A 25,360-nucleotide genomic window follows, 5' to 3' on the forward strand; every position below is an offset into this window, starting at 1 on the left:
TTACCCCTTGTCCTACCACTACAGTCCCTAAGGAAGAGTCCCTCCCCAGCATCCTTATAGACCCCCTTCAGATACTGGAAGGCTGCTATGAGGTCTCCACACAGCCTTCTCTTCTCCAGGCTGAACAGCCCCAACTCTCTCAGCCTGTCTTCATACGGGAGGTGCTCCAGCCCTCTTATCATCCTCATGGCCCTCCTCTGGACTCGCTCCAACAGCTCCATGTCCTTTTCATGTTGAGGACACCAGAACTGTATGCAGTACTCCAAGTGAGGTCTCACAAGAGCAGAGTAGAGGGGCAAGATCACCTCCCTTGACCTGCTGGTCACGCTTCTTTTGATGCAGCCCAGGATATGGTTGGCTTTCTGGGCTGCAAGTGCACACTGCCAGCTCATGTTAAGCTTCTCGTCAACCAACACCCCCAAGTCCTTCTCTGCAGGGCTGCTCTGAATCTCTTCTCCACCCAACCTGTAGCAGTGCCTGGGATTGCCCTGACCCAGGTGTAGGACCTTACACTTGGCTTGGTTAAACTTCATAAGGTTGGCATCAGCCCACCTCACAAGCATGTCAAGGTCCCTCTGGATGGCATCCCTTCCCTCCAGTGTATCAACCGAACCACACAGCTTGGTGTCATCGGCAAACTCGCTGAGGGCGCACTCAATCCCACTGTCCATGTCGCCGACAAAGATGTTGAACACGACCGGTCCCAACACCGATCCCTGAGGGACACCACTCGTTACAGGTTTCCAATGGGACATCGAGCCATTTACCACAACTCTTTGCGTGTGGCCATCGAGCCAGTTTTTTATCCACCGAGTGGTCCATCTATCAAATTGATGTCTCTCCAATTTAGAGACAAGGATGTCATGCGGGACAGTGTCAAACACTTTGCACAAGTCCAGGTAGATGACGTCAACTGCTCTGCCCCTGTCCATCAGTTCCGTGGCTCCATCATAGAAGGCCACAAATTGGTCAGGCAGGATTTCCCCTTAGTGAAGCCATGTTGGCTGTCACCAACCACCTCGTTGTTTTTCATGTGCCTTAGCATGTTTTCCAGGAGAAACTGTTCCAAGATTTTGCCAGGCACAGAGGTGAGACTGACTGGTCTGTAGTTCCCCGGGTCTTCCACCTTCCCCTTCTTGAAAATGGGGGTTATATTACCCTTCTTCCAGTCATCGGGAACTTCACCTGACTGCCAGGATTTTTCAAATATGATGGACAGTGGTTTAGCAACTTCATTCGCCAGCTCCTTCAGGACCCATGGATGGATTTCATCAGGTCCCATGGACTTGTGCACATTCAGGTTCTTAAGATGGTTTCGAACCTGATCCTCTCCTACAGTGGGCCTAAGGTCTTCATTTTCACAGTCCCTGCATTTGCTTTCCAAGACTTTCATGGTATGGTCAGAGCATTTGCTGGTGAAGACTGAGGCAAAGAAGTCATTAAAAACCTCAGCCTTCTCCAAATCCAGGGTAGCCAGTTCTCCTGATAGCTTCCGGAGAGGGCCCAAGTTGTCCCTAGTCTGTCTTTTATTTGCTACATATCTATAGAATCCTTTCCTGTTATCTTTTACATCCCTTGCCAAACTTAATTCTAGCTGGGCCTTAGCTTTCCTAACCTGGTCCCTAGCTTCTCGGGCAATGCTCCTATATTCTTCCCAGGCCGCCTGTCCTCGCTTCCACCTTCTATAAGCTTCTTTTTTCCCTCTAAGTTTCCTCAGCAGCTCCTTGTCCATCCATGGAGGTCTCCTGGCCCTCCTGCCGCACTTTCTTCTAGTCGGGATGCAACACTCCTGAGCACATAGCAGGTGATCCTTGAATATTGACCAGCAGTCTTGGGCCCCCCTGCCCTCTAGGACTATATCCAATGAAACCTTACTAAGGAGGTTCCTGCAGAGGCCAAAGTCTGCTTTCTTGAAGTCCAGGGCAGTGAGCTTGCTGCATGCTCTTCTCACTGTCCTGAGGATCTCAAACTCAACCATCTCGTGATCACTAGAGCCAAGGCTGCCCTGGAGCATCACATTTCCAACCAGTCCCTCCCTGTTGGTGAGCACGACGTCAAGCATGGCACCTCTCCTTGTCGGCTCCTCTATTGCTTGAAAGAGGAAGTTGTCTTCCACACAATCGAGGAACCTCTTGGATTGCTTGTGCTGGGCCGTACCGTCCCTCCAACAGATGTTAGGATGGTTGAAGTCCCCCATGAGGACAAGGGCCTGCGAGCGTGAGGCTGCTCCTATCTGTCTGTAGAGCGCTTCATCCACAGAGTCCTCTTGATCAGGCGGCCTGTAACAGATCCCCACTGTAATGTCCCCCATCGCTGTTCTCCCTTTGATCCTGACCCACAAACACTCTGTTACCTCATCACCCGTCCCCAGACAGAGTTCCATACTCTCTAGCCTATCACTGACATAGATAGCAACGCCCCCTCCCCATCTGCCTGGCCTATCTTTTCTAAACAGCCTGTAACCTTCCATTTCGACACTCCAGTCATAGGAGCCATCCCACCATGTTTCTTTGATACCAATGACATCATATTCCTGTAGCCTTGCACACATCTCTAATTCCTCTTGCTTGTTCCCCATACTACGGGCATTTGTATAGAGGCACCTTAGCTGAGCTCCAAATGCAGCCGACTCAATGGCTGGGGCAGCTGGAACATCTCTACATTCCTCCAAGCACTTATTACAGGTGCTGGCAACTGACCAGGAGTGTTGGGATGGATCAATGCTCCCCTCCCCCAACACATCTAGTTTAAAGCTTTCCTGACCAGCCTGGCAAGCCTCCTACCAAAACAGCTCTTCCCCTTCTTTGTCAGACCAGCTCCACCAGCCTCCAGTAGATCTGGCCTCCCAAATGGAGCCCCATGTTCTAAATAGCCAAACCCCTGACTATGGCACCACCATTCTAACCATTTATTAACCTGCCAAATGCACCTAGCTTTTTTAAGGTCCTCCCCTTTGTCCTGGAGAATCGATGAAAAAACTATCTGAGCTCCAGAGCCCCTAACCACCTCTCCCAGGGCTCTGTAGTCCTTCTTAATGTTCTCCAGGCTACTGCTATCTATATCTCTAGCACCCACATGGACCACTAGAAGGGGGTAATAGTCAGCAGGACTTACTAGAGCAGGCAGCCTCTCAGCAACATCCCTGATCCAAGCCCCTGGCAGGCAACACACCTCCCTCGAGACTGGATCAGGCCGGCAGATGGGTGCCTCTGTGCCTTTCAAAGTAGAGTCCCCTACTACTATGACCCTCCGCTTTTTCCTGGAGGCACCAGTAGTGATCCTCTTTACTGGTGCATCAGCAGGATGCTCATTAGGTGTGGTGGGTGCTTTCTCGTTAGCCCCCTGCAGAACTGCGAAGCGGTTCTGGGTGGGGACTTCAGATTTAGGAGGAAGCCCCTTGTCGTTAATTGTCCTCTTCCTCCTTTTTTTGTTAGTTTTTCTCGTAACTAATTCCCAGCTTCCTGGGTTGCTGCCCTCCTTCTTTCCTATATGAGCAATGCTGGACGTTTGCAGCCCCTGTACAGTTTGGGCCTGGAGCAAGCAGCTCAGCTTCCTCTCAGCTTCCCTGGCATCTTTTAGCTCTCCAACAGCCTCCTGCAGCTCAGCCACCTGCTGCAGGAGGACCTCCACCAGGGCGCACCGAGTGCAGCCCTGTCCATTGTGCACCCTTGCCTCAAGAGGCCAGTCGAGGCACTTTCTACACTCCGAGGTCTGCGCCACAGCCTCCCCTCTCATCGGCTCTGTCTGGGTGCCTACGCTGGCCACCACCGGGGCAGAGCTCCCAGAGCGGGCCCTGGTCCTGAGGCGAGTGCTCACCATCCCGCTCGCTGCCTGCGCAAACTGCCACACCACACCCTGGTCGCTCGAGCTCCCTGGGATGGGTTTTTACCCACTGAGGGCTGGTACCATCACTCTTGGCGCCGCCCCCTGTGAGTCAGCTGCTCGTGTCAGCTGAGCTGCCGGCTCCTGGGCAAGTCCTGTCGAGGACTTGAGGCTCCCTCGGTCGCTCTTGCCGCTCTGAACTGAGGCTCCTGGACGCTGTGCTTCCCCCCGCTCCGGTGTTAAAGGCGTCCTCTCTGGAGATACTCACCTCGGCAAGGCAACAGCTCCTCTTAACAGATTAATACAATCAGACCATAGAATCATAGAATCAACTAGGTTGGAAAAGACCTTTAAGATCATCAAGTCCAACTGTTACCCCAGAACTGCCAAGACCACCACTAAACCATGTCACTAAGGGCCTCATCTACACAGTTTTTGAACACTTCCAAGCACGGCGATTCCACCACTTCCCTGGGAAGCCTGTTCCCATACCTGATCACTCTTTTGGTGAAGAAATTTGTCCTAATATCCAATCTAAACCTCCCCTGATGCAGCTTGAGGCCGTTACCTCTTTTCCTATCACTTGTTACTTGGGAAAAGAGAGCAGCCACCTCCTCTCTCCATCCTCCTTTCAGGTATTTGTAAAGAGTGATAAGGTCCTCCCTGAGCCTTCTCTTCTCCAGACTAAACAACCTCAGTTCCCAGATCCTCCTGTTCAACATGAAATAAGAATGTCAGCAAAGTCTCCTTCCACATTATAATCCTGTAAATATTGTAATTCCTGTTGTAATTACAGGCTTTAATAGGTATAGAGGGTTGTTAGGTGCAGAGCAACTACTCCCACTAGGGACTCTTCACTGGAATACAATTGGTGCAAACTATTTATGCACCTGAGACAGTACTGAGATCAAAGGATCCTATCCTTACTTCTAAAGAGTCACTTAAATAATACAACATCTCTATCTGGATTTCTTCTTGGTGACTTCCATGTCTTCTACGTGTTCTGTTGAAAGTTTTTTTGATTATCATTTGATCCAGCAATTTGCATTGTAGGGCACAATAAAAAAACAATTAAAAGACCATTTCAAGCTTTTACATCTATAGTGGATTCTATGATTCTATGATTGAAAGACATTCTGTAATGTAATTACTGAAAAAGTGGACAGAAAGATTAAAACTTACAAAGTTGTTAGAAAATGTTAAATGTACAAAAACCTAATTAGTATTGAAAAATGTTTACATTTTCCAAGTCTAATGAACTTTTGGAATCTGAGCTCTTGACCCATGAGTTTTCTTGCTTTTGCTCTTTCTAGTCTCTTGGGGGGATGCAAGCAGGTGTGCGGGTACTTAGCTGCTGGCCAGGGTCAATCAACCACAAAGAGCTTACAAGACTTAGAAAAGCTTATTTGTGATTCAAGACATGGGAGCTGAAGCTGGGATCAGTCTTTTTGCCAGAAGAGTTACAGAAATGCCATAAAATTGGGACAACTTCCAAAGGCTGCCTATCTCAGCAAGGAGGAGTTAATACCCAGGTGAAAGTCTCCATAGCTCATTAAAGTCACTCAGAGATTACATAGCCTAAGATTATACCACTAAGAACTCAGTTTACCTCCTTACAAGTTTTTTGCCTTTTTTTTAGTTTTGGTGCCTTTTTTTTTTTGGGGGGGGGGGGTTGTTTGTTTGTTTTTTAACTAAAACCCTAAGCTTCCCATAGTTCTGATAGGCAGAATCTCTGACATATAGCTATGCAGGAGATGGAGACAGGGACAGAGGAGAGTGACTCATCTCACCATTATAGACAAGCTCTCAAGTACCAAAGTATACGAAGTTGCAACATCAAAATAATACTTAAATTCACACAAATTTATTTCTGAATAGAGTGCTTAGTTATTTTCATATAATTTTAACTTAATTTTGTCTTGTATCCGCAACTGGGTTTGAATCATAAACAGACTAATTCCAAGCAGTAGAACAACCGGGAACCAGAAAAGTCATGTCCTTACATTTATGATTCTATGCTGCACACACAGACCCCACACAGACAACATGCAAACCCAGGTCATCAGGAGCACTGGCTTTTCTTCTCAGCTCTAGGAACAGATTATAATCAGCAACTACAAGCCAAAAGTACCCATCATGTCTTTTTGGTGGGACCATCTGGGGGGTTGATGCAAAAGCATGGGTCTGTTACAGAACTATCTAACTTCCTATTTGTGACTATTACTGACTAAAGTGCATATCTTCCCTACCTACTCATACAGACAATGAGGTACTATGGGATACTCACAGCAGTCTACAGACAGGAGCACCTGGATCTGCAGCCAGCACTAATGTATCTCTTGCAATGCTTTCTGCATTTGTGTCTACAAGATAGATGCCTGACAGAACTCCCCATGCTGTTGTGAAGCTGATGGCAGCAGTTACAGTGGCACCTCTCATGCTACATTTGGCAACAGGGATGAACATGCGCTCCCCATTACACTCAGTCTAGAGACAAGGAGTTTCTAAACTCTTCTTCCCAGCCAGGGCTGGGTCTGGTCCTATTACTGAATACAGTGGTAGGCAAATCACTGCAAATAAAGCACAATTTTTATCTGGCAAGAAACAGAAGCTAAAATTTTCCCTTTCTCCCTCTTTATGTGAAAATTTGGTCTTTGTCATATGTTAAAAAACCTAGATAATATTTCTTCCAATTTTTAAGGCTTGATCCAAAGCTCATTCCAGTTATTTCGATGTCCTTTGGATCAATTCTTTTCTCATTATAAAGTCCAGTTTAACATTTAATATTTCTCTCAGCAGTAGTCAGCATGGATTCACCAAGGATAAATCGTGCTTGACTTATCTAATAGCCTTTTATGATGACATGGTAAGATGGGTCGACGGGGGGAGAGCAGTGGATGTTACCTACCTTGACTTCAGCAAGGCTTTTGACACTGTCTCCCATAACATCCTCATAGGTAAGCTTAGGAAATGTGGGTTAGATGAATGGACAGTGAGGTGCATTGAGAACTGGCTGAATGGCAGATTTCAGAGGGTTGCGATCAGCAGAATAGAATCCAGTTGGAGGCCTGTAGTCAGTGGTGTTCCCCAGGGATCAATACTGGGTCCGGTCTTATTCAACTTGTTTATCAATGACCTGGATGAAGGGATAGAATGTACCATCAGCAAGTTTGCTGATGATACAAAGCTGGGGGGAGTGGTTGATACACCTGAAGGCTGTGCTGCCATTCCACAGGACCTTGATAGGCTGGAGAACTGGACACAGAGAAACCTCATGAGGTTAAACAAGGGCAAGTGTAGGGTACTGCATCTGGGAAGGAAGAACCCCAAGTACCAGTATAGGTTGGGGGCTGACCTACTAGAGAGTAGTTCAGGTGAGAAGGACCTGGGAGTATTGGTGGATGATTGCCAGCTCATAGTTGACTATGAGCTGGCAGTGTGCCCTTGTGGCCAGGAGGGCCAATAGTATCCTGGGGTGCATCAGGAGGAGTGTGGCCAGCAGGTTGAGGGAGGTGATCCTCCCCCTCTACTCGACCCTAGTGAGGCCACATCTGGAGTACTGTGTCCAGTTCTGGGCTCCTCAGTACAAGAAAGACAAGGAGCTACTGGAGAGGGTCCAATGGAGGGCCACAAGGATGATCAGGGGTCTGGAGCATCTCTCTTATGAGGAGAGATTGTGTGAGCTGGGCCTGTTTAGTCCAGAGAAGACTGAGAGGGGATCACATTGGTGCATATAAATATCTCAAAGGCGGGTGCCAGGAGGATGGTGCCAGACTCTTTTCAGTGGTGACAGGACAAGGAGCGATGGCCATAAACTAAAACAAAAGAATTTCACCTCACCATGAGGAAGAGTTTCTTTATGTTGAGGGTGGCAGAGCACTGGAACAGGCTGCCCAGAGAGGTTGTGGAGTCTCCCTCTCTGGAGACATTCAAAACCCACCTGGATGTGTTCCTGTGTAACCTGCTCTAGGTGGCCCTGCCTTGGCAGGGCGTTTGGACTAGATGATCTCCAGAGATCCCTTCCAACCCTAACAATTCTGTGATTCTCTCAAGTTATTGATAAACGGTACCAGGAACTAACAGAAATTTAGGAAATTAAAGAAGATAAATCTTAGAAAGACAGACATCTGAGAAAAACATTGCCCATGACAACCAGAAACTAGATTAAAAAATGGCAATTACATTCCAGTTACACATTTATTATAAATACATGGTGGAAGAGATGAGAGGTAGGTCACCTGTAAATGATACCATTCAAGGGTCAAAAATAAAACATTATTTACATATTCAGTTTCAGACATCCTACATAGACAAAATGTTAACAAAGAAAGATTAAGGAGTCTTGTAAGGGACAAATTAAGAAGTATAATTCTGCAAGTATTTGTTAGATAACCCTTAACAATATAACCCTTGTGAATATACAATTAGGTATGCTGAATTATCCTTCAAATAAAGAGGAATGGGGATTCAAATTTCATAATGGAGTTAAAATTCTATTGTTACTGTCATAGTTTAAACCCAGCCAGTTGCTAAGTACCATGCAGACACTTGCTCCCCTCCCCCCCTTCCCCCCCTGGGGGGGATGGGGAGGAGAATCGAAAGAATGTAAAACCCCCAGGTTGAGATAAGGAGAAAATATAAAACTAAAAGGGGAAAGGAAAAAAAAAAACAATAAACACAAGTGATGCACAATACAATTGCTCAACACCTACTGACTGAAACCGAGCCCAACCCAAGCAGCAATCAATCCCTTCCAGGTAACTCCCCCCAGTTTATATACCGAGCATGACATGCTGTGATATGGAATGCCCCTTTGGCTAGTTTGGGTCAGGTGTCCTGCTCTGCTCCCTCCCATCTTCCTGTGCCCCTCCTCACTGGCAGAGCGTGAGACTGAAAAGTCCTTGATCGGGATAAGTGCTACTTAGCAACAACTAAAACATTGGCGTGTTATCAGCATTATTCTCAGGCTAAAGCCAAAACACAGCACTGCACCAGCTACAAGGAAGAAAATTAATTCTATCCCAGCCAAAACCAGGACAGTTACTCACCACTAACTTAATCCCATGTCTCTGATAACTCTCTCACATGGGTCAAAAAAATGTTCCCATAAAATATGGCCTATTCTAAATGAACTGAACTCATTGCATGTACTTGTGATACAAGGCATTTAAAAATAACCTCTGAGTCATTTTGCTGATTCATGCTAACAGCTAGGCATCAGTAGTTACTGGTGTTTGGCAGTAATGTAAATTCATGCTAATATTCTTTGAGATCATTCCTAAAAAAGCAGAAATAGAAGTCAGTGCCAGAATGATTGTCACACAAGCGCAACAATTTATTAGTTGAAAAAAGATAAAGTCATTTATTATCCCATCTCTGGAATTTTGATTAGTACTAAGAAAATAGAATCATAAAATGGTTAAGGTTGAAAAGGACCTTAAGATCAACTAGTTCCAAACCCCTGCTATGGGCAGGGACACCTCCCACTAGACCAGGTTGCTCAAGGCCCCATCCAGCCTGGCCTTGAACACTGAACACTTTGACAAGGCTTTGACAATTCATGTATCCAAATGTATAGGCCGTTGCACTGTAATTCTTCCTGAGCCACCAAAATCCTAGCTTGCAAGTGGATGAGAATGCTGCATGTGCTCCCCTGCCAATTCTCCTTGCAAGGATACCCGGGCTCCCCCACATTGGTGCCGCTGGGCACCCCTCCACTGCAACCTGGTGTCGCTTGCAGCAACACCCTGTGGAGACACCAATCACAACCACAGCAGCATGAGTCATCTCAATTACCTATTCAAGCCCTAATCTGTCTCCATTTTCTGTCTGCCAGGACAGAAATACTTTAAACCAGAAAACAAGTCTGCTAGCCAACAAAAATTAACCTCTCCCAACATATAATGAGCTAAAATCATAGAAGCATACAATCACTAGGTTGGAAAAGACCCTTAATTTCGAGACCAACTGTAAACCTAACACTGCCAAGTCCACCACTAAACTACGTCCCTAAGCGCCATGTTTACACGTCTTTTAAATATCTCCAGGGATGGTGACTCAGCCACTTCCCTGGGCAGCCTCTTCCAGTGCTTGACAACACTTTAGGTGAAGAAATTTGTCCTAATATCCAATCTAAACCTCCCCTGGTGCAACTATCATCCTATCGCTTGTTACTTGGGAAAAGAGGCTGACACCCACCTTGCTACATCCTCTTTTCAGGTAGTTGTAGAGAGCGATAAGGTCTCCTCTCAGCCTCCTTTTCTCCAGAGTAAACAACCCCAGTTCCCTCAGCCGCTCCTCATAGGACTTGTGCTCTAGACTCTTCTCCCGCTTAGATGCTCTTCTTTGGACACACTCCAGCACCTCAATATCTTTCTTGTAGTGAGGGGCCCAAAACTAAACACAGTATTCAAGGTGTGGCCTCATCAGTGCCTACTACAGGGGGACAATCACTTCCCTAGTCCTGGTGACCACACTATTTCCAATAAAAGCCAGGATGCTACTGGCCTTCTTGGCACCTGGGCACACGGCCAGCTCACATTCAGCCTTCTGTTGACCAACACCCCCAGGACCCAAGTGCAGGACCCAGCACTGAGCCTTGTTGAACCTCATACCATTGGCCACAGCCCATCGATCCAGACTGTCCCTCTGTAGAGCCTTCCTACCCTCATGCAGATCAACACTCCAACCCAACTTAGTGTCATCTACAAACTTACTGAGGGTGCACTCAAGCCAGATCATTGATAAAGAGATTAAATAGAACTGGCCCAAATACTGAGCCCTGGGGAACACCACTTGTGACCAGATGCCAACTGGATTTAACTCCATTCACCACAACTACTTGAGTTTTTAAGCTGAATTATTTCCTAGGTGCCTAATGATGGTGCTCAGATACCAGCTGAGAAATCTGGCCTTGACTTCTTAGCTCTTTTTATTTTTGTCTTTCATTGTAAGTTATAAGCTTTGCTCAACTACCTATGTCCTCTTACTTGACAAATTTTGATTAACTGCAGTTTTCAGTAAGATATCACTAAAACCATGCCCTTTAGGATTTTATCTGTGACTCCATGAACTGACATTGCAAGCTGCTAGGCATGATATTAACTGAGCGTAGATCTGCTTTGACAAAAGCAATAGGACTATAAAGCATTTTGGCAAACTATGGAGTTTTGGGTTTTGATGACCAAAATTCCCAGACACTAACAATCCTTAATTGTAACTTTTGAAATTGTAACTTTCAGAATGAAAGCTGTTAAGGCTTTTTGGGGTAATGACAGTTTCAAACAACAACAGCTTTCTCTAGAAAGCCCAAAGGAGGCAAGCCCACTGCCACTGTTGAAGCAAGCAGTTGCTGAGGGGACACCAAACATGTCTTGCACTTTGCCAAGGTCCTCCCTGGCCACATGCAGGCTGGTGAAAATAAAGTCTTGGGCACAGGTAAAGAAGGACTCACAGTGACTGTAGTCACTGACTGCTGACTTATGGGCAACAGACCTGGTACTGCTCAGATAGGAAACATGCCTTCCACAGATACACATTCTTCATAACAACAGGACAAAATACAAAGTAGCCACAGTGCATTGCTTGAGCAGTATTTCTTAGAAGATTTGGGGTGACTACTGTGTTACTGCACAGCCATTGAAGTAAAACAGATTTTAATCTATATAAGGACTTGAATACACACCAATGAAACAGTCTGTCCCCAGGTGGAAGCTGAGGGTCAAAACAGGAGGTGTGGAAGTCTTGCAGAAAAGTCCTCAATAGCTTCATCCACACACAAAATCCTTTTACTTGGTCTTTTGTGAAGTGGGATATTCAGCTTTATGCAGTTGAAACTTTTTTTTTTTAATTAAGATTGGTATCAACAGCTGCAATTTCAACAGAACTTTTTCCAAGACTCTCCACTTGCTGTGCCTCACTACCATATACACAGTTACTTCTCCAGCATGTACATGTTACAACTCATTGTTTGAATTTTTTGTCCTTCTGAAGTTAACATAAGATGGAAGTTATCATCAGTACATCTCTGCAAGATAGAGTATTATTAAGGAGTCTGCTAACTGAGCTGATTTACAAGGTATCAAAAAAGATCTGCTGGCATTTCCATTCTGAATCCTATTTTTCAGGGAATCAAAAATCATCCATAAATTGCCCAGCAGCTGAACATATGATGCACAAATACCACTGTGACAATCCATTCCCTTGATAAGAGCACAAAAAGAGTGTTGGGATTTGGTCATGCTCTCTGCAATATCAATATATACATTCGTTGTGGTTTAAGCCCAGCCAGTAACTCAGAACCATGCGGCTGCTCACTCACTTCCCCCCTGCTCCCGGAGGGATAGGGAGGAGAATCGAAAGAATGTAAATCCCATGGGCTGAGATAAGAACAGGCCAGTAACTAAAGCATAATACAAAACCACTACTACCACCACCAATAATAATAATGATAACGGAAAAAACAAGGGGAGAGAATATAAAACTAAAAGGGAAAAAGGAAAAGAAAACAATAAACACAAGTGATGCACAATGCAATTGCTCACCACCTACCAACCAATACCCAGCCCGACCCAAGCAGCGATCTGGCCTTCTGGGTAACTCCCCCCAGTTTATATACTGACTATGACGTGCTGTGGTATGGAATACCCCTTTGGCTAGTTTGGGTCAGGTGTCCTGTCTCTCATTCCTCCTGGCTTCTCGTGCCCCTCCCTCACTGACAGACCATGAGACTGAAATTCCTTGATCAGAGTAAACATTACTTAGCAACAACTAAAAACATCGGTGTGTTATCAGTGTTGTTCTCAGATTAAAGACAAAACACAGCACTGTACCAGCTACTAAGAAGAAGAAAAATAACTGTTACAGCTGAACCTAGGACAACATTGCTGTCCTGGTTTCACAGAATCACAGAATCATTAGGGTTGGAAGGGACCTCTGGAGATCATCTAGTCCAAACGCCCTGCCAAGGCAGGGCCACCTAGAGCAGGTTACACAGGAACACATCCAGGTGGGTTTTGAATGTCTCCAGAGAGGGAGACTCCACAACCTCTCTGGGCAGCCTGTTCCAGTGCTCTGCCACCCTCAACATAAAGAAACTCTTCCTCATGGTGAGGTGAAATTCTTTTGTTTTAGTTTATGGCCATCGCTCCTCATCCTGTCGCTAGGCACCACTGAAAAGAGTCTGGCACCATCCTCCTGGCACCCGCCTTTGAGATATTTATATGCACCAATGTGATCCCCTCTCAGTCTTCTCTGGACTAAACAGGCCCAGCTCACACAATCTCTCCTCATAAGAGAGATGCTCCAGACCCCTGATCATCCTTGTGGCCCTCCATTGGACCCTCTCCAGTAGCTCCTTGTCTTTCATGTACTGAGGAGCTGGGATAGAGTTAATTTTCTTCCTAGTAGCTGGTACAGTGCTGTGTTTTGGCTTTAGTCTGAGAATAATGCTGATTGATAGCAACAACTGAAACATCAGTGTGTTAAGTAGCACTTACCCTGATCAAGGACTTTTCAGTCTCTCATGGTCTGCCAGTGAGGAGGGGCACAAGAAGCCAGGAGGAATAAGAGACAGGACACCTGACCCAAGCTAGCCAAAGGGGTATTCCATACCACAGCACGTCATGCCCAGTATATAAACTGGGGGGAGTTACCCAGAAGGGACCAATTGCTGTTTCCCCGGGGAAGGGGGAAGGGGGGTGGTGGCAAGTGAGCAGCTGTGTGATACTTAGTTGCCAGCTGGGTTTAAACCATGACAATTGCTATTCATTACACATGGAGAAGGATTAGACCTCAAATTCCTCAATTGAAAGCACACAAATTCTTTGACAGACATTCTCTTTCATGTCTCTCCTTCGACAGTGCAAGCATATGGTTATGGGGGCAGGGTTGGCCCTGTTTCCTCCAAGCTTCCTTTTGGAGAAAGAGCCCTACCTTTTACATTGCTGCTTTGTGCATCCTCAAGCTGCTTTGAGAAGCATAGAAGCATGTACTGAATTGGCACTGCAATTACCATAATAATAAACATTATAACCAGTAGTCAGACCTCACTATACTAAGAGCTGTGCAGACACACTTAACTCTACCCTTCCCCAAGAGTAAACTGTCCTTATGTTTGAGTCACACAAAGAGTTCAGTCTCAAAAGACTGAAAAAAAAAGGCTTTTTAATTCAATCCCACAGACTATCCCATCATCTTGGATGAATACTTTCATTGGACAAGAGGTCACCTAGTTACACAAATCCCAGAGAATTTCTGAGTTTGGGACCATAAGAGAATGTATACTTAAAATCCTCTTTAGTATAAATGCTGCCATTTTCCCCAGTTAAACACTCAAAATTCAACATTTGTTGAACAGAAATCAAACATTCTGAAATTTTAGTAACAAATGGCAAGGAGAAACCCTGCTTCCTATCAAACAGTAGAGAAGACACAAAGGAGCCTCATGCAGATTCAACAGAGAACCACAGAAAGACCAGAGAAAGCAAAATATTCTCCTCTGATCTGTCCAGTGGGATTCTTAATGTGTCAATGGGCTTCACAAAATTTGAGAAATTAAATTGGTCAAAAGGGTTGCCTTTATTCCTGGATGTTGTCTCTTTCCCAGTTTCAGGCTCCCTTAATGCTCTTTCAACATAGATTTTGGCAGCTTCGTGTTTAAAGACTGAACTGCTGAAAAACACATTCATTGCTGCTTGTCATAGAGATGATGATGAATTCCAGTCACATGCAATTAAGCTGCAATTCAACACAATGACAGACTAAATAGGCAAATCTAGATAAACAAGGAAAAAACCAACCAAAAATACGATTCCTAGAGAAAAATCCCTAGAGGATTCTATCATCTTTCTGTTGAAAAAAAGAGGTGCACAATCTTATTTCATTTATCATATAAAAGCAGAGTATTTGTTTTATTTTAATTCATGCAATGCTATCAAGCTATATCATCTAAACAAGACAGCAAAAAAAAAACCCTAGACACACTGGAATATTTTTGCTAAACAAGAAGCACAAGATATTTTTTCCTGATGTTTTAAAAATAAAACAAACACATACATGTTAAAAATGAGGTGCACTGCATATTGCATTCCTTAAAGATAAATTCTGCTAATTTCACTTATCAGAATACCCTCTCTGTAAAACGAGGCAACTGATGTCACTGAGAAGTTGAATTGGCTTCATGACATTTAAATATAAATGAAAGATGTATTCTAGGCCTCAGTTTACTTCTATGTACTATGTAATTCAGGAACTACATGCCTTGACCCTAAATCTTCACACTGAGTGTTCTTGTATTGGTTCTGTTGTTTTACAAACCAAGGTAAGAATCATAGAGGGGTTTTTTTTTTCTTAAATCTGGCAATGTTTTACTCTCTATAGATATGGGGAGATATGGCACAATCTGCTATAATCTATGCTGCAAGAGGAAGAATTAGTAACACAAGACATTTTGGTACATTATTCAAGACCATCAGGTCAGTGATGTCATATTAGCAAGATGTCAGGATCTCTGTCAACAGTGTATAGCAACTGACCTTAGGAATGTGATGCAGTAGTATGATACATTTCATAGCCCTTTTCAGCATACTGAAGAGATGTTCCTGAAGCCAGAATTTATAACATTCATCAATACTAGCTTGTACTAGTCAATGTGCACATGGCCACAATAATTTCACCAATGAAAGCAACCTATACTCCTTGGAGAAGGGTATATATTTTTATATGAAAAGCAAGATTAATTTCACACATAATCACTATTTGTGTTAATGAGATGTTAGAAAACTTACCAAACACTTTATTCCCATACACTCAGAATAAAATCAAATTTTACGCTTCACAAAACTGTTGAGTTTTTTGTTTATTTTATGAATCCTCTAAAGGAAGGACAGGCTTGAAGAAAAGGCAGCAGAAGAGATTTAGTCTCATAATCCCTGTAAAACTCAAATTTCTTCATACAAGCCAAAGAAAGTTCCTGTGAGTCAAGGTAGACCCTCCACCCCTCAGCTTTTTCATACCAAAACGGAGAAAAGTCCAAGCCCTTGGGGACAAACATGGGGCTTGAGCCACACTCATACAACAGCCGTGACTATTTCTGACTCTATCAAACTGTAGAGATAACCTTTCAGGTTATTTTATTTTCTTTATGTGCTCTACCTACCACAGTGAGGAACAGCTTCAGTCTCCAGGACTACTAGATTGATAGTACTACATGAACAAACTGTTCAGTCAAAAAGCGAGTTTCACTTAACTTTAACGGAGCCCGAAAACTAGCATCTACTGCCAAAGTAATCATGCTAAGACACATGAAGCTAACATAAAAGGCTGATTATTTTAAAGTTTCAGACATTTCCTGTTGTCAGAAAGTTAAAATAAGCTATAATTTTCAAGCCATATTTTAAAAGAAAGAAAAAAGTATTCATTGTAAAGAATCACAAATGAAAGTGGGCCATTCAATACCTGAGTTTATTTATTAATTCTGCTCTTAAAACAAAACAAAACTTTGTCAAAGACTTCCAAAAACTCACCTCGAATTTCAGGAGAGAATCGAGCTGAATGGCGAGACACAAAAAGTTTCAGTTCTTGATCCAAGTTGCATTCAATCAAGTTTGTGCCCCATGACTGGATTCCTAAAATTCAAAATGCACACATCTAGTTTAATATATAAGCACTGGAAGTTTTAATTTATTGTTTCTCCATTTACATTGATGTTATTTGCATATTTCTAAATTCCAAAACCAGCTTCTCTTCCTTTCAAGCCATGCAGCTATCATTTGCAAAGTGCTGAGTGCTCAGAAGCAGCACTCTACACAGGGTTCAGTCATGAGCAAGAGGAAATCTGCCTTTCCAAAAGGTAACAATCCTTTAAGGCCTCTGCTCTAGGATTGCTGGTTCCTACATCCTAGTAGCACATTACAATAAGTTACTGATGTCCCAGAATTGACTTTAAAATAGCAATACACCAATTTATAAAACTGCAAAGTGTGAATCACTTAGGGGATACATTAGCCTTATTGCAACACCACCGTATTTGTTCCCTGAGAAAAAAAAAAAAGACAAAAAAAAAAAGACAGCATCATCTATCATGTTGCAAATTAATATTTAAAAACAAAGTATTGAATTGTTGACTTTTTAATTCAAAAGCTTTGAAGCGGTCACAGAAGGCAAAGGCAGGGACTGGGAGAATGAAAAACTGCCCACTGCAGAACAAGATCAGGTTCAAAACCATCTAAGGAACCTGAATGTGCACAAGTCCATGGGACCTGATGAGATGCATCCACGGGTCCTGAGGGAACTGGCAGATGAAGTTGCCAAGTGTCCTGGTTTCAGGATACCAAGCCATTATCCATCATATTTGAGAAGTAGTAGCAGTCTGGTGAAGTTCCCACTGACTGGAAAAAGGGAAACAACCCCCATTTTTATAAAAGGGGAAAAAGGGAGAACACCCAGGACACCCGGGGAACTACAGACCAGTCAGTCTCACCTCAGTGCCAGGCAAGTTCATAGAGCAGATCCTCCTGGAAACTATGCTAAGGCACATGGAAAATAAGGAGATGATTGGTAGCAGCCAACATGGCTTCACCAAGGGCAAATCGTGCCTGACAAATTTGGTGGCCTTCTAACAAAGACTGGAGAGGGACTTTTTACAAGGGCATGTAGGAATAGCCCTTTAAACTGAAAGAGGGTAGATTTAGCTTAGATATAAAAAAGAAATTCATTGCTGTGAGGGTGGTGAAACACTGGAACAGGTTGCCCAGATAAGTTGTGGATGCCCCATCCCTGGAAGGGTTCAAGGCCAGATTGGACAGAGCTTTGAGCAACCTGGTCTAGTGGAAGGTGTCCCTGCCCAGGGCAGGGGGAGGGTGGAACTAGATGATCTTTAAGGTCCCTTCCAACCCAAACCATTCAAATTTCAATCTAAAATATAGGATCATATAATCATTAAGTGATCTTTTATTTATGAAATATCAAAATTCTAGTTTTGAGATTTTAAAAGGGTACATTTGATCTTTTTTCTTTTAAAAAATAAACATCACATCTCTATTCTATACCATTCTTCTCCCCAGCTACTTAGAAAGTGAGAAACTTAAGCCATATATGACCATAAAATGTATTCTTCCGAAACATATTTTTAAGGATTGAAATTTGATCAGGAAAAAACCCAAAAATCACTGCAGCCAAAACCAAATTTATAGTTTCCTACCATAAGATTTTGATGACTAAATTAAAAAAAAAAAAACAAAACACAAAAAAAAGAAAAAAACACAAACAACAACACACACACAAAAAAAACCCCAAAATCCACAAACAAACAAAAACCACAAAACACAAAACGAATAAAAAACCCCCACAACAAACCAACAACAAAGACCCACAAAAATTAACAGTAGAACATGTTTTAAGATTTTTCTATAGTTTTTTTGTTTTGAAAATAATGAGCAGGCAGTTGCACTACTGATAAGTCCAGGCATTGCTGTGATTTTGAACACCAACATTATAGTGATTTCTGGTTGGTTTGGTTGTGGGTTTTTTCCTAAAGGAAAATATATATCATTAGACTTACACAAAATAGCTGGCAAAAGCAGAAGGGACTGCAGGTGAGGAAGTGTCTAGTGGCCCCTCCCCACATGCCTGACCATGTCTTTGCATGAAATTAAGTTAAATCATTTTGGGGTTTGGTACCTTCAGGGTGGAGGAGATGCCTGAAGAGGTGTGTGGCCAACCTCTTACTGCAAGACAAGCCATAACACTTCTGCTGGTAACTCTACCAGGATTTCAGGCTATGAAGTTTACTGTCAACACTGCCTCTCATACTTTATTCTCTTTCAAGGCAGCAGCAATGTCAAGCCTTGAGCTGGCAGAAGCCATGTTGTAGGGCTGAAGGATGAGGAGGAGAAAGAAGGGGAAGTGTAGAGAAACCAGATCTGTGTTGATGGTCTCCCATTGCAGCTCTGGGTAGGTTTTCCACGCAAATATGAACACCTGCATTTCAAGAGCTTAAAGCCTCTTCAGGGAGAATTCATCCAGGGCTTTTCCTTGTCAACATCCCAGTCAAGGTAGGAGCATACTTTTTACTGGGATATGCTACCAGCTATTAAGTAGCTACCATTTGAAAGAAAATAAATTTGAAAGTATTGCCTGTGTGTTTCATTACCACTCAAAAGAAAAATAACTGAAATATATCCAGCCACCTCCACTTCCTGAATTACGCATCATTGTTCAGAGGCATAAGCAGTGAGTCTCTTCTGCAAGTCTCCTTATTTTCATTTCTCAAAAATCTCTTGGCCATATGGTGCATTTTTGGAGCATAGCTTTGGAAGACAAATACAGCTCAGCAGGCTTTAACATTTTCCGGGTGTTGGAATATTTGAGAGAAAGAAAGCAAAGATGATATAATACCACACGTGTACAGCACATATGAAAACTATGACTAGTAAACTGACATTGATCACAAAACTGAAGTACATTGAATAAATGAGTGCTGAACTTCAAGAAGCTAGAAGATAAACAGCTCCCTGGCCTCTGACAGCAGGCTCTTCTGGGGAGATTACAAAGCTTTCCAGAGGTCAGCTAAGCATTATGGACTATGATTCAGCAATGCCACTAATGATAGGATCTGTCTACCATCCATCCCTAGCTGCTTTTGTTATGAAACCAAATTTGCAGTAGAGATAAGATTCTGATTAGGCATAGTCATACTGCTGAGCCAGGCAAAGTCCAAAACACAGGACTCGATCTCCCCCAACCCACCCCCCCCAAAAAAAACCCCAAAAAACCTAGACATACCATGCACACAGTAGTCCTAGAACCTGAAGTTGGGATTTTATCATGGTTTAAAACCCAGTCGGTAACTCAGAACCACACAGCCGCTCGCTCACTCCCCCCCTTCTTCTTCCTCCCTCCGCTCCCGGAGGGATGGGGAGGAAAATCGAAAGAATGTAACTCCAATGGGTTGAGATAAGAACAGTCCAGTAACTAAGGTATAATACAAAACCACTACTACTACCACCAATAGTAATAACAATGATAAAGGAAATAACAAGGGGAGTGAAGACAATTGCTCACCACCCACTGACCGATACACAGCCCGACCCAAGCAGGGATCTGGCCCTTCTGGGTAACTCCCCCCGGTTTATATACTGGGCATGACGTGCTGTGGTATGGAATACCTCTTTGGCTAGTTTGGGTCAGGTGTCCTGTCTCTACTTCCTCCCGGCTTCTTGTACCCCTCCTCACTGGCAGAGCATGAGATCGAAAATCCTTGATCAGAGTAAATATTGCTTACCAACAACTAAAAACATAGGTGTGATATCAGCGTTGTTCCCAGGCTAAAAGTCAAAAACAGAGTATTGCACCAGCTACTAAGAAGAAGAAAAATGACTGCTACTGCTGAACCCAGGACAGTATCCACCCCTTATTCCATAACATTCACGTCATGCTCAGATCCCATATTTTAAAATGTACCATCATTTTTTGTCTCATATAGATATACACACATATATATACAATGACACACACAGAAAGAGAGAGATATCATTCCTTAGTCCATGGACCAATCCCTATAAGGTTGCTGAATTCATCCAGTCCATGATGACAGGCTCCATCTCTCGTAACGGTCTTTCAGGGCAGGAGAGATGGTGTGTAGTGTTGGATTGTTGCTTGCTGATGACACTGCCGAACTCCTCTGGGCACAGCTGAGCTTGTCTGGTTTCATCAAAGTTCATTCTTTGTTGGGGTGATGTTCAGAGGAAAGTCAAGGTCAGTCGATGGTGACCTGAGGACAGTTCGGCTGCTGCTGCTGGCTTTTCCCATGACTTTATTCTCCGCTGATGATCATGACAGCACATATCTTCTTTTCAAAGCCCAAAGTGGTGGACATAGGCATCGAGCTGATGGGCTATAGAAGAATTATATAGCAGACAACAGCATATAATTGAGCTCATTGGCTTTATTCACCAGAACTAAATCCCCTTGAGGTACACATCGGACTTCCCCATCTTCCCACATTATCCACCAAGTATATCCGGGTTACTCAGAAAAAAATTCCATGAGTGGGTGTGCCTTTCCTGAAGCAGGAATAACCCCGACTGTCTTCCCCAACAAATTCTTTATGTGCACCACAGGAACTTTATCCCCCTCTACAGTACGTAAAAGTTGTGATTGGGCTGGGCCAGCCCTGGTGGCAGATCCCCTCGTGTTGACCAACCAGGTAGCTTTTGGTAAACGTGTATCCCAATTTTTGAAAGTCCCACCACCCATTGCTCTCAGTGTAGTTTTTAACACCCCAGTGTACCGTTCGATTTTCCCAGAGGCTGGTGCATGATAGGGGATGTGATATACCCACTCAATGCCATGCTCTTTGGCCCAAGTGTCTATAAGCTTGTTCCGGAAATGAGTCCCATTGTCTGACTCAATTCTCTCTGGGGTGCCGAGTCGCCACAAGACTTGTTTCTCAAGGCCCAGGATAGTGTTCCGGGCAGTGGCGTGGGGCACAGCGTATGTTTCCAGCCATCCGGTGGTTGCTTCCACCATGGTTAGCACGTGGCAGATCAGTGGGAGTGTGATATAGTCATTCTGCCAGGCCTCCCCATATTTGTACTTCAGCCATTGTCCTCCATACAAGAGAGGCTTTAAACGCTTGGTTTGCTTAATTGCAGCATGTTTCACATTCATGAATAACCTGGGCAATAGTGTCCATTGTTAAGTCCACCCCTCGATCACGAGCCCATCTATATGTTGCATCTCTGCCTTGATGGCCTAAGGTGTCATGGGCCCACCAGGCTAAAAATAATTCACCCTTATATTGCCAATCTAAATCCATCTGAGACACTTCAATCTTAGACAACCACCGTGCATTCTGATATACAGGGGGTCACAGTCAGTGTTTGCCTTGTGCCCATGGCAGTCTCTGCTGGTCCTGCCACAGCAGCACCCCAGGAGCCCTTGTGGAGCTGGAACTATGCCAGGGGATGGACAGGGGTCCTCCACAATTTCTTCCTAAGAATTGTCCTGATTTTTGTCAGGTATCCTGTTTGCCAGATGTTACATGAGAACTTTGGGTAATGCCAGAGTGCTGCTGTCATGTTTCTGAAACACAGAAAGTTTTGTTCTCTGTTATTTGCAATTGTAGTAGAGTGACACTTTCAGAGCTGTTGCTCAAAAGTATGATTTCCAATACAAAGATATATCTCCACAAATGCAGAAAATGAGCATTATTTGAATGTTCTTTTCCATATATTTCATATAGTTTTACTCAAGATAGCTTGAACTTTTTCTTTCTTTTTTTTTTTTTTTTGGAACTTCTGTTTATGCTCGTTCCAACATGTCATGGTTTAAGCCCAGCCGGTAACTCAGAACCATGCAGCCGCTCGCTCACTCCCCCCCTTCGTCCCCCCCACTCCCAGAGGGATGGGGAGAATTGAAAGAATGTAAATCCCACGGGTTGAGATAAGAACAGTCCAGTAACTAAGGTATAATACAAAACCACTACTACTACCACTAATAATAATAATTATAAGGGAAATAACAAGGGGAGAGAGAATATAAAACTAAAAGGGGAAAAGGAAAAGAAAACAATAAACGCAAGCGATGCACAATGCAATTGCTCACCACTCGCCGACCCGAGCACCTATCTGGGCCTTCCAGGTAACTCCCCCCATTTTATATACTGGGCATGACGTGCTGTGGTATGGAATACCCCTTTGGCTAGTTTGGGTCAGGTGTCCTGTCTCTGCTTCCTCCCGGCTTCCCCTCCTCCCTGGCAGAGCATGAGAGACTGAAAAGTCCTTGATCGGAGTAAGCATTACTTAGCAACAACTAAAAACATCAGTGTGTTATCAGCGTTGTTCTCAGACTAAAGTTGAAAACACAGCACTGCACCAGCTACTAAGAAGGAGAAAAATAACTGATACAGCTGAACCCAGGACACAACTTTTTAAATTCCACATTTAAAAGGTTATAGTTTGGTCTTCAAAACTCAAGGAAGTTAAGATTTATATTAGCCAGATCTGATGTATTATATTACAGTCACCCTATATACACACTTTTGAGATAGCAGCTATTATATTGTCATTATGTGGCACAATAATATGTATTTGTACATATGATGTATACCCCAACTCTCTCAGCCTGTCTTCATATGAGAGGTGCTTCAGCCCTCTGATCATCTTTGTGGCCTACCTGTGAACTCACTTTAACAGGTCCATGTCCTTCTTATGTGTGGGGCCCCAGAGCTGAATGCAGTACTCCAGGCAGGGTCCCACGAGAGTGGAGTAGAGGGGGAGAATCACCTCCCTCGACCTGCTGGTCATGCTCCTTTTGATGCAGCCCAGCATACAGTTGGCTTTCTGGGCTGCAAGTGCACACTGCTGGCAGGACCCTGCACTTGGCCTTGTTGAACTTCACAAGGTTCACACAGTCCCACCTCTCAAGCCTGTCAAGGTCCTTCTGGATGGCATCCCTTCCCTCCAGCATGTTGACCACACCACACAGCTTGGTGTTGTCAGCAAACTTGCTGAGGGTGCACTCAATCCCACTGTCCATATTGTCGAAAAATATGTTGAACAGTGCCAGTCCCAATACTGACCCCTGAGGAACACCACTTGTCACCGATCTCCACTTGGATATCGAGCCGTTGACCACAACTCCCTGAGTGCAACCATCCAGCCAATTCCTTATCCAGTGAGTGGTCCATCTGTCAAAACCATCCCTCTCCAGTTTAGAGACAAGGATGCCATGTGGGACAGTGTCAAATGTTTTGCACAAGTCCAGGTAGATGATGTCATTTCTCTTCCCTTATCCACCAATGCTGTAACCCCATTGTAGAAGGCCACGAAATTTGTCAGGCACGATTTCCCCTTACTGAAGCCATGTTGGCTGTCAACAATCACCCCCTTATTGTCCATGTGCCTTAGCATAGTTTCCAGAAGGATCTGCTCCATGATATTGCTGGGCACCAAGGTGAGACTGACCAGCCTGTAGTTCCCTGGCTCTTCCTTTTTAAAAATGGGGGTTATATGTCACCTTTTCCTGTTAGTGGAAACATCACCAAACTGCCACGACTTCTCAAAATGATGGATAATGGCTTGGCAACTTCATCTGCCAGTTCCCTTGGGACCTGCGGATGCATTTTTGTCAGGTCCCATGGACTTGTGCACCTTCAGGTTCCTCAGATGGTCTTGAACCTAATCTTGTCCTACAGCAGGTAGTTTTTCATTCTCCCAGTCCCTGCCTTTTCCTTCTTTGTCTTGGATGGTATGGCTGGACCTCTTGCCAGTGAAGACCGAGGCATAGAAGCCATTGAATAACTTAGCCTTCTCCATGTCCTGTGTGATCAGGTCTCCCATCTCCTTCTAGAGAGGGCCCACATTTTCCCTTGTCTTCCTTTTATCCCCAATGTACTTATAGAAGCTTTTCTTGTTGCCCTTAATATCCCTGGCAGATTTAATTCTGTCAGTGCTTTAGCTTTCCTAACCTGATCCCTGGCTTCTTGGACAATTTCTTTTTATTCCTTCCAGGCTACCCATCTTTGCTTCTACCCTCTGTAGGCCTCCTTTTTATGCTGGAGTTTGTCCAGGAGCTCCTTGTTCATCTATGCAAGCCTCGTTCTTGCCTGACTTCCTCTTTGCCAGGATGCATCTCTCCTGAGTTAGAGGAGGTGATCCTTGAATATTAAGCGTCTTGGGCTCCTCTTCCCTCCAGTGCTTTCTCCCATGGCACTCCACCAAGCAGATTCCTCAAGAGGCCAAAGTCCACTCTCCTGAAGTCCAGGGTAGCGAGCTCGCTGTGCACCATGCTTGCTGCCCTAAGGATCTCAAACTCCACCATTTCATGGTCACTGCGGCCAAGGCTGCCCTTGAGTTTCACATTCCCCACCAGCCCCTCCCTGTTGTTGAGGACAAGGTCCAGCATAGCCCCTCTTCTCATTGGCTCCTCTACCACTTAGAGAAGGAAGTTATCATCAACACATTCCAGGAGCCTCCTGGATTGTTTGTGCCCTGCTGTGTTTTCCCTCCAACAGATATGGGGGTGGTTGAAGTCCCCCATGAGGACCAGGGCTTATGAACATGAGGCCACACCTGTCTGTCTATAGAGGGCCTCATCCACTCAGTCTTCCTGGTCAGGCAGCCTGTAGCAGACCACACTATAATGTCCCCTGTCCCTGATTTCCCTTCACTCCTGACCCATAAGCTCTTGATCAGGTCCTCACCCATTCCCAGTAGCATGGTTGTCCTGGGTTCAGCTATAGCAGTTATTTTTCTCCTATTTAGTAGCTGGTGCAGTGCTGTGTTTTTGACTTTAGTCTGGGAACAGTGCTGATAACACACCGATGTTTGTTTTGAGTTGTTAAGTATTGCATACTCTGATCAAAGACTTTTCAGTCTCATGCTCTGCCAGGGAGGAGGGGCACGGGCAGCCAGGAGGAAGCAGAGACAGGACACCTGACCCAAGCTAGCCAAAGGGGTATTCCATACCACAACACGTCATGCCCAGTATATAAACCGGGGGGAGTTACCCGGAAGGCCCAGATCCCTGCTCGGGT

General features: G+C 44.4%; 1 protein-coding gene across 1 annotated transcript in view; it reads right to left on the reverse strand.

Annotated features, from left to right (window-relative positions):
* LOC115619168 (microtubule-associated protein 1B-like) overlaps positions 1-25,360 on the reverse strand; it is a 99,361-nt gene that overhangs the window by 64,399 nt on the left and 9,602 nt on the right. The window contains exon 2 of the mRNA XM_030511216.1: positions 16,347-16,448. Coding sequence (XP_030367076.1) covers positions 16,347-16,448 — 102 coding nt within the window. The remainder of the gene's footprint in view (positions 1-16,346; positions 16,449-25,360) is intronic.

Source organism: Strigops habroptila, chromosome W (assembly GCF_004027225.2).
Source record: "Strigops habroptila isolate Jane chromosome W, bStrHab1.2.pri, whole genome shotgun sequence".
Taxonomy (NCBI): Eukaryota; Metazoa; Chordata; class Aves; order Psittaciformes; family Psittacidae; genus Strigops; species Strigops habroptila.